The sequence below is a fragment of the Tamandua tetradactyla genome, chromosome 1 (genome assembly GCF_023851605.1).
Source record: "Tamandua tetradactyla isolate mTamTet1 chromosome 1, mTamTet1.pri, whole genome shotgun sequence".
Classification (NCBI taxonomy): Eukaryota; Metazoa; Chordata; class Mammalia; order Pilosa; family Myrmecophagidae; genus Tamandua; species Tamandua tetradactyla.
The window spans coordinates 134214597-134228388 of record NC_135327.1 but is presented as its reverse complement, the minus strand read 5'-3'; the positions used below and the strand labels follow the sequence as shown (position 1 = coordinate 134228388).

The 13792-nt window shown below is 32.7% G+C and overlaps 1 protein-coding gene across 2 annotated transcripts in view; it reads right to left on the bottom strand.

Annotated features, from left to right (window-relative positions):
- SEMA3E (semaphorin 3E) overlaps positions 1-13792 on the bottom strand; it is a 292458-nt gene that overhangs the window by 23344 nt on the left and 255322 nt on the right. For both annotated transcript variants that reach the window (XM_077151784.1, XM_077151800.1), the window contains exons 7-14: positions 13006-13148; positions 11941-12055; positions 11450-11519; positions 8715-8859; positions 6483-6705; positions 3064-3155; positions 1412-1453; positions 480-646 (exon numbers count right to left, since the gene is read on the bottom strand). In XM_077151784.1, coding sequence (XP_077007899.1) covers positions 480-646; positions 1412-1453; positions 3064-3155; positions 6483-6705; positions 8715-8859; positions 11450-11519; positions 11941-12055; positions 13006-13148 — 997 coding nt within the window. The remainder of the gene's footprint in view (positions 1-479; positions 647-1411; positions 1454-3063; positions 3156-6482; positions 6706-8714; positions 8860-11449; positions 11520-11940; positions 12056-13005; positions 13149-13792) is intronic.

The window sequence follows — 13792 nt, the reverse complement described above, 5'->3', positions numbered from 1 at the left end:
ATCTTTTTTCTTGATTATTCTTCCTGTATATTCAAATGAAATGTATGGGGTTTCCCATCATGCATAGGATAATAAGAATATGCTTAATAAAGTTGCCAAGTAGCTTCTGCTATTCTAATCTGAAAAACAGCATAAAATTTCGGTATATTTACATGTTATTTCAGGGACCTTTGCTATATGCTTATGTTTTTACTGACAAAAGTGTTGAGTTCAGTAAATCAAATTTTTATTAGGCAAAATACATTAAATTGAGTTTCTCTTTTTCAGAATTAGCTAAATGTCTAAAAGAATTTACCAGTGATTTGAAGAGCATGAATAAAAGGCATTATATTACATTCAAATAAAATATAATTACTTTTGCCTTATTTAAATAAAAATAGCCTGGTTATATCTATAGACTGGGTACAGGAAAAAAAGATGAAAAAAATTTAGGATTTTCCTAAGGGATGAGAAATATTCCATCAAGTGCTGTGTCTCACCTTTTTGCATGTGTACCTGTTGGGTAGTACCGGGAACAGGATATGCCATCCCAGGCACAGTAAGGGTCTCGAGCCAGGCAGCAGTCAGCACAAGCACTTCCATACATGTCACACTGATGGAATCGGACCTGGGCCACGGCAGAATCAGATCCAATATACAACTGTTGCTACAGAGACCAAAAAAAAAGAGACATGTGGACAGAACACCCACTGGTCTGCTTATAGAGTTTCACATTTATCCATAATCATCTCAGTAAATATTCAGTTAAATTGCAGCAGTTGCCCAGGACAGATAATGGAACAATGGTACCTTAATTTCTCCAATATTTTACATACTTTTATAGGCTTAAATGCAGGTGTACCAAAATTGCTAGACTGAACTTGAGAAGAGCTCAAGCTGTCTATTCTGTTACTACCTAAGCAGAAAAGTGCTTACATTATCTAATTCTATGTCTTCCTTTAAAGATATTTAGGAATGTCAAGAGTAAATGATCTTTTAAATTTTGATATGCAATCCTTAAAGGTGTGATCTGTTTAGCAAATAAAGTAGAGTGAACTGTAAGATACATTAAATGAAAAGGCCAAATTGCAGAACAATTTATACAGTATGTCTCCACTTGCCAAACAAAAAGAAATGCTATTTGCAAGTAAATTGGAGGCAATTTATGCATCAATTGTTTTGGGGGAAGTTTACACCAGAAATTGTTTATATTAAAGTGGAAGGGGGAGGTGTTTACTGCATACCTTTTGGACCATCATTATTATCAGTTCTGTTCAAAAGTATTGGCAATAAATAGGGATTAATAAATAGGGAAATAATATCTTTCAGTAAACTACACTCATCTTCCTTTTCCAACTCACACATAAGCACATTTATTACTTCTATTATATCCTTTGACCTTAGGTCACATATAACACACACACACACTTACTCTCTTTGATGAAATCTCCATAGAAATAATAGGAACTGGATCCTGAAAAAAAAGTTTACCTTCATAAGAAAGAAAATACAAGAACATCCACCTTAATATGGTTGCATCTCCTGAAATCATACCAGTGTAATTTTTTGGTCCTGTGCCAAAAGATCCATACCTTTCATTTTAATAAATCAATATACGAATAAGATAGAATTAAAATACGGTTACTTTTTGGTTTTACTAATGGAGTGGAACAGATATCTAGATGAGGAAAGCAGCAGATAATCTAACCAGATTATCATTTGTCTCCAGAAAGTTTTTGTATTTGCATTTGTTTAGGACTAGTGCTTTGAAAACTCAAGTGTCTTTAAATAAAGTAATAAAGTCAGTGTTCTTTCTTATAATCACATCATTAGAAGTTGAATCAGTTATATCCATAAAGAATTAGTACTGCTACTAAACCAAATGGTCTTGAATAAATTTAACCTAGGCCTAAACAAAATATCTTCTTCCTGAGTGATCGTGGTCCAGCACTATGAACCCAGGATGCTTTGTACAAGATGAGAACCTTTGTGTCTTATAATTGCTCTAGAAAAAGGACAATCTGCAGAGTGGCTTGGAGAGCTAAGAGGTTACCCCAGAGATGTTGGTTAAGACTAGACATCTCTAAGGATCACCAAAAACACAGATCTGTCTGCAGGTGGAGAAGCAGGTGGGATCCACTTTGTAGATGATTACCCTTTGAAGAATTCTTTTTAAAATAGAAAATATTGGATCTTCTCTGTGAGTGTTACTTTTCAAAATATTTAAACTGTAGCATTCTTTATGCACATAAACATCCATTCATTAAGGCAAACTATTTCCTAAGGGTTTGTATGAACAAGACACTGGTGGGTATTGTTAATATCAGATCTCAGTTCCCTAACATGAAATTAAATCTTACATAGAGGCCTAATAAGTAAAATAAATAAGAGGACAGCTGCTCCAGTTAAGATAGGAGGATGGTTAACAACGTATGCAGATTTGAGTGATCTGTGGTTCTGGGGAATCACCGGCACCCCCAATATAAAATGTACTGTTTTTTAACAATAAATTTTTTCACATAACTTTATCTATATCTCTATCTGTACCTGTATCTGTCTATATCAGTATTTATATTCACCTCTATCTAAGAAATATTAGACATAAAAAAACAAGTTATATAATTTTGTTTTTCTTGTCTAATCTGCGATTATTATTTTCAATTTTTATTTTTTCTAGTAAATGCTCCTTGTAATTGAAATCTATTATAAAAAGCAGAATGCTTAACTTGCCACATGTCCACAATAAGAAAACATACTGTTATTTTTTAATCACCTGTATTGATAGTACATTTGTACAATACGTGACTTTGCAATAAAGATTCCAGATTTCGTACATGGCATGAGCATTATTTCTTTATAGTCATAGCTCATACACTGAGATTCTTTTCATGTTAGTTAAAAAATGGTCACTTATTTGACTAGTCTATAATAATCAAATGTATCAAGATTTTAAATAAATCTTTAATTCTCTCTGAAAACACAACATATCAGCTAGAAAATATTTAATAATGTCATTCCTATTTACAACTCACATGTAAATTGTCTGTGATACATCAATTTTAGCTACATTTTTACTAAACATACTTTGAATATCTGAAGTTCTTCTAGAATTACTTCTTCCATTGAATCTGTTTCTTGGTTGTAAATTGTGATTATTTTGAGCACTATTCCATTATCTGCAAGGAAGCAAAAGAATAGATAAACTAGAAGTTACATAAGGATCTGGCTTTCAAATACTTAAAAATTAAATAGGACTCTAAATTTAAATAAGAATTTGAGATCTAGAAGTAGGAAACGCTTAATCAGTAATATTTACAACTAAAACCTCTGTGACTTAAGTCTACTGTTACTCATATATGCCTATATTCTCAACTCATATACAAAAATAATTTTATATGCTTGGCCAAAAAAAAAAGAACAAATGATATCTAATTTTTTCAAATATTTTGGTTCAAAATATTCAGACATAAAAATGCCTTATGGAATTTTTTAAATATAAGATAAATGTCAAATTATTCTAACTTCTATGATTGTATAATGCAAGAAACCTTCTTACCTAAGCTGGTTTCCTGGTCCAAAACTACACTCTTAATATTAGTGAACCTTTCAAGTACTGACATACTTTGGAAAATTTATATATATATATATGTATATATATATATATATATATGTATATATATATATATATATATATATATATATATACTTATTATTAAGGAAAATTTGAAGCATACACTATTGAGAGAATGGTATAATAAATCCTCCTGTATCCATTATTTAGCTTCATTGTTAACCATAATTTTATAAATGTATATTACTATTTTCAAATTCTACCTTTTTATTATTACTTGATATTCTAAACTTGTCTCTTCCAGTGAAAAATTCAGTAAGACTGTAGTTTGCCTATGAGAATAAACTGACGTAGTGTTAGGAAATAATAAATCAGGAAAAAAAAATAGTTTGTAAGTGCTGATCCAAGAGTTTGTACAGTATTTGAGCAATTTGTTAAGCAAGTTGTCAAATCTTGTGTTTGAGTTAAAAAAAATGGAGTTAAAATTAAATTAATAACAATTACTTGTGTTGTACATTAATTAAAAGGAACAAAATTTCTCATTTATTTTGAAAACCAAGCATATATAATAAACATCTGACAATTATTATATCAGCAAAATACAAACGTAAGACTCAAATTACTAATTTAAAACTAGTGACTTTGCAATAAGGACTATATATATTTTTTGTTAAAGCATGAATCTGGAAACTTTTGGGAGAAATAACTATCATTTGTGGCAATTTTCAATGTTGTACTCATTACACATTCATCAAATAAGTTCTTTTGTGTTGAAAATTATGGTTCAAAATAATACCTTTCAGTTAAGCATTGTTTTTATGATTCCACATGCATATATACCTGTTATTTTTGGATTTCTGTCAATTAGCTTTTGTTACTTTGACAAGAAAGTATTTCTAAAAAGTTCACAGACTGTTTTGCAATTGCCTTTACTTTTCAGAGTATTTAAAAATAATATTCCCTTTCCGTGATTAATCAGATCAATGGTTACTCAACTCATGCAATTTTTTTTCTTTTTTTTTACTCTGATGGAAGTTAGCATGAGCGAATTCATAGTCAAGCAATTTTAATTTTGTTAAAGAAATACGATGTTGTGGTGATCTTCAACCCACAGTGAAGAACAACAGATAATTAATGTACACCCTTTAAAATAAATGGATAAAATATAACCTGTACCAGAGATTTGTTTTAAAGTATTATTGGAAAGGCCCAAACACTGGTATTCCCATAGTCATATTACATTTTGTGTCCTGATCTTGGCATATGCCAGTGTTTCTTTAGAATTTAAGTCTATGATTCAAGTTAGTTATAGTGGAATGTTCATGGATGACAGCTTGAAATTATAAATTTACTTTAGAAGTTTCATTATTAACATATTCATTCTTCTTTTTTCTCTTGTTTTTGCATGGGCAGGCACCAGAATGGAACCCAGGTCTCTGGCATGGCAGGCGAGAGTTCTGCCTGCTGAGCCACTGCGGCCCACCCTTATTCTTTGTTTTGGTAATGTAGGATTTACAGCTTTAGCATGAAGGTTTTACCTACATAACGTACTACATCATGATGTTAATTCTGACAAAATTAAATCCAGACACTCTAATTTATTGATTAACAATATATAGATTTGAAAACTTCCTATTTATTTCACAGCAAATGAAACTATCGGACAAGAGAATCAACATCAATGGGTGGCAAATGCAGAAGATGCATGAAAGAAGCCTTCATGCTTAGTGATTGGGTTATAGTTAAGTTAAGGAAAAAATTCCTAGGGGATTTAAAATTATATAAATCTTATAAACATATACTGTAGTCGCCTTATCACATTTAAGCTAAAGGATAAGTGGATGGCTGCTAAATGAGATTGAAAATTGGGGCCCTGCCTTTTGTTAATTCTTTGCCTAATAGCTCAAAGCATATTTGAATTTTCTCTTCTTGAGGTTGCTCTTTTTTTTCTTTTCAGTTTTAAATCATCTTATTCACACTTCACACAATTCAACCTAAGTAGAAAATCAGTGGTTCTTGGTATAATCACATAGCCATGCCTTCACCACCACAATCTATATGAAGACACTTCCTTTTCCTCCCCAAACAATCCCATACCCTCCCCCATACCCCCAGCCTATTGACATTTAGTTTTGGCATACTGCCTTTGTTATCTTCAGTGGAAACATATACAATGTTACTGTTGACTACAGACCCTAGCTTGCATTGACTGTATTTTTTTCCTATATACTATCCATTTTCAACACCTTGCAATGTGACATTCATTTGTTCTCATTGAGGTTGTTCTTAACAACCATTAATCTTTGTGGAATTTATAATAGCTAACTTGAAAAACTCTGGTTAACATTTGGCTTGCTGGTAAAAATGGTTGACTCTAATGGGACCTGATAGGCAATGCTGTGATTATAAATTTGAGTGACACTACTGTCCCAAGTAATCTGTAAAAGCCTGAGTGAGCAAAGGCTGTAGTAGAGTTGGGGGAGTGACAAGAGAAAACGTTTCCCTGCTATGGCACCCTCCTTCCACTATGAGAAGTTCTACTTGGAACTGAACTTGTCCATTGACATTAATTTTTCATTCATTCATTATCAATGTATTAATTAATTCAAATACATTATTGGCCATATAGCTAGAATTGTGTGTTCTAACAAAACCTCACGTCTATTGCTTCAACATTGCTGGATCTGAACCTAGGGTGACAACACAATTTATTGTTCAAACTGGAATATTCTGAAGAATGAAAGTGTTGATAGTATTAATTACTCCCCAACAACAGGCATAAATGCTGTTACAGTCACAACAGGGCTCTAATCTTTCATTTCTAACTCGCTGTGTGCTAATGGTAAACAGATTTATTAATAGGTATTTTATTAAAGTTATTGATTTTAAGAGTCAATGCCAATGTCTCGCTGTTCCTTTCTAATCTCTTTACCTGTCCCAATAAACAAGACATCATATTGGCCATCCTCAGCTTCCACTCGATCCACTGCTATTTGTTTCAGGTTATATTTTCCATCAGTTTTCACCAGAATTGGTTTTTTATGGGCAGGTTTTATGGGCTGGTACATCAGCGGATGGCTTCTTGCAAAGCGAATGGCATCGTCAGGATAGTCTTTGGTGGTTCTATACCTCCCTCCATTCACTTTGCTGGCACACTGGAAAAACAAATGGATCAGATAAATATTTTGCCTTAAAACCTACAAAGCAAATCAATAATCAATTACAAAAATGTGTTCAGCTAATATTACCTTTAGAAATACTTAGTAACCATCATAAACATTCACATTATTTCCCTTAGCATCTTCTACTAAAATTTGTTTTTTACATTGCAAAAATTAAAATTTGAAGGTAAACAATTTAATGTTCTTATCGAAACAAAAAGTCTCTTTGTTGTGTTAAATCTGCACCCAAAATCAGGGTCACCACTTCACAAAATAGCTTTTCCAATACTGAAACTATGCTAACGTAATAGATGATGGTTCCAAAGGCTCTCTGATTATAGACTTTTATTACCATCAGATAGAAATCTATACACATTTCTTCATTGTTAATTATCGAGGGAAAACACCCCTCTCTGTTTTACTACTGTAATCTGTGTAAATATACTTTGTTTTTGGATGGATTAAACACAACAAAATGTGAATGCCGGCAATATTTGCTGTAACACAACTCAATTCTTAAAGTTACTGACTCTAAAATTAAATATTCAGTAGTACTTTAGATTAGTTCTTGAAATACCTTTAACTGTGCTGATCTACATATGTTAATAAGTGCTCCCTCATTTAGCAAATTTTCTCCAGAATTAGAAGCAATTGCAATGGTTTATTTTGATAAAATTTTCTAAAGAGTATAAATACAGTAGTTTAGTAATCAGATCCTGAAAAGATGGCATTTCTAGTGATTTGTGTTAAAAAAAAAAATCACTCCATATTTCTTAATATGGTATGAGGCTTTCAGTTGAGCATACTTTTGTGATACATAATTGGAAACATTTTGGACCAGTCTGGAAGCAGTTGAGTAACCAGTCACTTCCTCCAAATCTCCTTTAAGACCATGTGGTTTCAAGAAGCATTTCCAGCAAAGCCACAGCAGTGGGTTTTCTCCATTTAAATTGTAATTTCAATCAATAGAGTGAAATAAAATATACTTTATGTCTTACTGGAAGTAATAATTTTAAGCTAGTGTGAGAGAGTGATTGAAATGGTAAAGCCTTACACTTGTTAATGGATGTAAGGTTTGTTTCCACTTTGGGTTTTGGCTCTGCAGAAACGTTTCTACTTGACTTACAAGTAATTGTAGAATCAGCACAGTGATGGGATTTCGTCAGCTGCTCATAAAAGTATAGACATTGATTTGCATGACAAGTTAAATATTTGCCCTCCATGGCTCCCATAGCACATGCAACGATCCCACATTTTTAATGTGCTCACAGGACACAAGGTACGAAATAATGATGATGAGGAGGATAATGATAACCCTTTTTAACTCTTGTGGAATTGAAAGTACAGGAGTTTGAATGGCTAGTTAAAGAGAATCGTAGTAGCACCAGCTCAGAAGCAAGCAGTGGAGCTTCCTGTACTTTAGCAACATTTCTGGTTTGGCACATTTCTCTTAAAGAGGCCAGCAAGGATGTTAAAGTAAGATGCCCGGTATTTTAAAGAGACAGAGAAAAACCTTTTTTAAAACTATTCAAGTGAGAAGTAATGAAACCTGACATTGGAAATCTACAGGTGGACTCAAATAGTAGAAAATTTAAAAGTCTTCCAGCCTCTTGCTTGGAAGACACACAAGGTGCTAATTCTTTTGAAGAGGCTGGAATTAATATGATGCTCATTTTATTGGATGATTCTGAATTCACCAAGGCCCTTATAAATAAAATTTTATTTGGAGCTTCTTAGAGAGCCCAAATATCAAGGATGAGATATACTTTATAAGGCTGCAAAGATGTACCCATTATAGGCTATATTATTTTCATTAAATAACACACATGCAACTTAATGAAAGTGATATTTCTTTTTCATGCAGGTACTTGAGCACACTTTTAGGCTTAGAATTCCTCAATTGTTTAATCCGCAAAATTTTTTGAAACATGAGAAACAGTAAACAAAACATTGCAAATAGAGCCTCTAAAAATAAGAATACTTTGTTAAATGCCTGAACTTACAGAACCAGGTCTTGGATAAGGGATTTTTCCTTCATAGAGTGACCAGTGGTATTCAGGACCTTCCTTATGAGCGTACGGTCCATTAAAGGCTGCCCGGATACTAGCCATGTGATAGACACATACAGCATGCCCTCTAAATATATTACTGAAAAATGCAAAAAAGATAGTTACTGTTCCGGAACTGACTAGGAGGTCACCTAGTCAACCCCCCCAGACTATAGATACAAGAATCAACTCTTTTTGGGTAAAATAAGTTGCATCTCTTCAGCATGAAATATTCTAGAACTATTAACTATAAAACATTTCAAGTTATCGAAACGCCAAAACTTAGCATTTTAGTTGCATTATTACAATTAAAAATGTTAGAATCACAAATGTAATTGTGTCGCTTCCCTTTACTACTGTTAATTCTATATGATGTTTGTATATATTTTTTTATCGGGTAAGATCTAGATTTAATATTTAAAAAAGTTTTTTTTTGCAATTGAATTATTCATTTGAAGCTTTTATATCATTTTGGGGGGCCATTTTTGGAGTAGGCAGTGTTTTCCTAATTATCATGGTATTAATATTGCTATGATTTCTATTCATATTTATTAGATACCTCAGTATATATCATATGAAGAATGATTCAAAATCTTATGAAAGTTTTGCACTTTTCCATTCTTAAGTTTGGGATTGCACAGCTGTAATAGCCTTGCTTTCTATTCCTTCCTCCAGGTCACTGAACACAGCGCTATAGTGAAAAAGGACTGGACTGAACTAGGTTAATCCTAGGAAAATGACTTAAATTAACGAAATTCCTCACCTCCAGTACTAGTAACAATTGAAATGATTTTCTTAATAAAAATTTCTACTTGTAGAGGATAGAGACTGTAGTTCAGTAACTGCTGCAAATTCTATTGAGGGCATTAGTAATCAGATTCTCCAAAAGCAAATTTTGTTACGGTTTATGTAAAAAAAATCTGGCCATATTTCTTAATTTGGCATGATCTGAATGTATTAATAACACTTCCCCAGCTTCCTTATGGTGAAAATCAAAATAGTTAATGTTTGTGGAAGAGGTTTGCAAAATGCAAAGTTCTATATAAACATAAAATACCCTACACTCTGAGACACCTGTAGAGCAGCAACGATATTCCCATCTTGTAACTTTGGTTCACAAATGTTATACCACACCTTGAAGCAATTGGAAATGCCTGAGATACTGGGAAAAATAAAGATAGTGTCTCAACTAAGGTGGCAGTAGGACTTTGATCACCATTTTATAAACATCTATTTGTACATCAGGTCACAGTTGGGAAACCTTTGTCTCAAACTTATACATAAATTGAACAGTCAAAATTGAAATTATGGAGGGGAATCATGTTTTGATTTCTCAGACAGATCCATAACACTATCATTTAGGAAAATATCTTATACATTGATCATATTAACTCATAGAAAACTCTACTGATTATCCCATACACAGCTTGTATTTATCATGTAAAGCCACTGAATCACCATGCAATGTACAATTGTTTAATAGGCATAAAGGAATAGATGAAATAAAAAAAACAGTATTAGGGGCTGATGGACTTTAATAACTACCAATTCACATTAAATATTTTTCTTTACATCAGGGAATAATTGTTAGGAAACATTGTTTTCATGTATCTCTTTTGAAGAAAGGGTATTGTACAATAGAAGGATACTTGACCAAAGAGCATTATAATTGTTTCAAAATGAGCATAAGAAATCACCTGCTGAAAATCTAAACAAAAGCTGTGCAGAGTAATACGTGATTATATAATAATGATCAATGTAATACAGAAGAGAAACAGTAATATCATTCTACCCCTCTTGAGGGAATTGAGGTCTATTCTGCTTTATTTCTCATTCAGCCATTTCATCTCTAGTCTGTCTTACTTGGAAAAGATACTCAGGAAATTGTTTATGTAAGCTTTCAACCCAAAGTAATTCTAATAATATTTTCCCCTCATATACCAATATACATGAAAGAACATTTCATTCATTTTTACAGCATTCTTCCACGTCTAAAAATACAAATGCAGAAAGAGGACAAATAAGAGAATATATTCCCTAACAGTCAGACACAAATTTAAACATGGAGGACAAGTCAATGAATTTCACTAGTTGTCATGTGTCACTGTGAGTCTACATAGGTTCAGGACAACTCAGGGTAAGGGAATGAGCACAGTGCTTTGTGATTATTTACAACATAATGCATTTCTTGGAGATGGTAATTGACAAGTATTGGAGAACTGACAACAATCAGTGTGGGAGAGACCATTTTAAGTAAGAGAAGTGAATACATAGCAATGGGAAAAACTCAACTGGACACTGGAATCTGTCAAAGTATTATCTTGTTAAAAACATTAGAGAGCTTAGAGGAAAGCTTTCCAAAGGTGATTGTGTAGCAGCTTTGAAACTTCTTGGTTTGGAAAATTCTATATGACAAATAAAAGCACTGCCCTAGACTCTATAACATGGAATTAATAGCTTACAAACTACATGAGAAAAAATCATTCCATTGTAGATCAGAATGGGAGACATTAGAATCCTGGGCACAGGAGGATGCTGAAGTGTTACAGACCAAAACGCCTAAGGGTCTGGACGGAAATAAGAATGACAAATGGGTCAACACTTTTTCCAAGTTATGAGTACAGAGAAGGGGGAAGTTGTGAGGCAGCTTTTGTTTCATATGGCTTTTCCTGACTGTTTAAATTTCTCACCTGGTAGTATTAAAGAGTCCAAATATCACTGGATTCTTTCGATCTCTGGTATGTAGCAAAAAAACATCCTCTGAAAAAGTAAAGACCATTACATTATTTAGTATCTTTAGGTGCTTAGCATATAAAATTATACTGGGATTAAATAGCTTAGAGATCATTAAAGGTTTTGAGATAGAAATGTCCATATGCAATCATAAAACCACGAAAATTATAGCAGACTAGAAATGTGGGTGTCTGGTCTCCGTGGGCTGAGCCACCAGGACAGAAACAGAAGCACACTCTAAATTACTGAGAGAGGCCTCTCCTTATTCCTACAAACTCAGCCACCACCACTTGGATGTGTCTAAAATGCAAAGAGGAGAAACTTGATCTACATTACAGAGAGGTCAGAAATGGTCAAAAACAAGTATCGTGTGTGTGCTTGAGTGAGGGTTACCGAAATGCATATAACACATCAAAGAGTAACATTTAATTTTCCCAATTATATTTACCTAATTCATCAAAATATGTATCAATTCCATTCATTCCTGGTACTGAGCAAACCAATCTCGCTTTTAGGAAAGTACTCCACTTATTCACCAGTATTCTCTGCCCTCCCACATCGTTCTGTGGAAAGCAAAAGGTAGGCGAATGGGTATCTAAAGGACTTTTATTATCACATGTGCAGACGCTAAGAGTTACAGTTTTTAATGCAAAAATAACGGAAAAAATTTAGTATAATACTCAATATCATAGTTGAAATTCCCCTAAACCCTTTTTTTGATATTCCTGTTTTCTGCCTTTTCAGCGTACTTTCACTCTAAGTCCATTAAATCTATTTTTCAAATATGAACAAATATTAATACAGTGGACTCTCCTTAATAAAGTAGTTGATTTTATGATAAAGTAACTTTATTATTTTTAGTTAAATAGTTGGTCTATCTCAGGAATATGGAAACATCTTTTCCATTTTCTTTTCTTAATAAGGGAAGCTTGAAATAAATATGCATATATACACACTATAGATAACTACACATTCCATGCATATATACATATATATAAATCTGATACATAACCTCCTAAATTTCATAGAAACTTTATATTTGCAGTATTATTAGCATTGTTTCAATATGTTCCCAAATGATCTACCTGAATACCCAACAAATTGCATATATGGTTTTTCTGTGTGACAGGAGAATCAACCAAAGCAATTGTTGGAGTATGCTCATGGAAATTATTTGGAATGTGAACTAAAGAAAAAAACATGATTTTGGCTAAATTAATTTTAAAAAGAAACTTACATGTGGGAAAGAGATACAGCCTAAATTTAGACTATTTTTTTTTTTAACATGGATTCAGAAACAGGGAAAAAGCACACAAAAATGTAGGGTTCTTTTCAAATAAAACTTTCACTAAATATGCAGTATAAATATTAGTATAGTAAATTCCACTTTTTTAGGTTGTCCTCAGAATACTGGACACTGTTTCAAACTGGAGCGCTGCTATAAAATTATCCAAGACCTCATAAGAAGTTCTGATAAATGCAGGCTTATTAAGAGAGAAAATGCAACCCTCACCACACAAAGCCGCCCCACTCTGGTGTAAATTGCATGGGCGTTGTTTTCTGCCTCCAGGGCTTTCTCAGTAAAAAAGAAATACACCTTGTTGTCATCTCGGTCTTCATTGTCAGGAATCATATATAAACCTACAAATTTTGGTTCTATAGAAAGTAAAAAAACAGGAGGAAAAATAAAATAGCAAATTACAAAAAATGGGAATGGGTTTTCTAATACATCCTACGTCACCTGAATTCTTCATTTAACTCTAATCATTTTATGAAGAAATCAATCATTCACGTTGAAAATTTTTACGAAACATGAAAAGCCAAGTAAGGCCTCCATTATCTGTGTAAATTAAGAGTCCTTTTAGAGACCTTACCAGAAATTTTAATTGGGAAATGGCCAGGAAGGAAAATACAGTTTTGAACCATATACATTATAGACTTAAAAGGCATTCAAAAAAGGACAGGTTGGGGATTCATGAAGACAACAGCCGCAAATTTCTTCTTACCATGTATAAAAAGTCAAAGTGAAAATAAGTACTATATTTTAATAAAGAACTCTAACATCACTATTTTTAAAAATTCATAAATTGTCTACTCTCCAGCTGATAAAAGACTAGTTGAGTTTTAAAGTAGAAATTTTATTTTACTTTAAGGTATGCAGTTTGTAGGCTAAGGGATTTAAGTGAATGACCTTAGATTGATATGGCATGTGAAATATGTTAATGATAAAATGTAGCCAAATAAAAACTCAGTGTATTGATTCTCAATAAAATTGATGAAAACACTTACCATGAAATGGT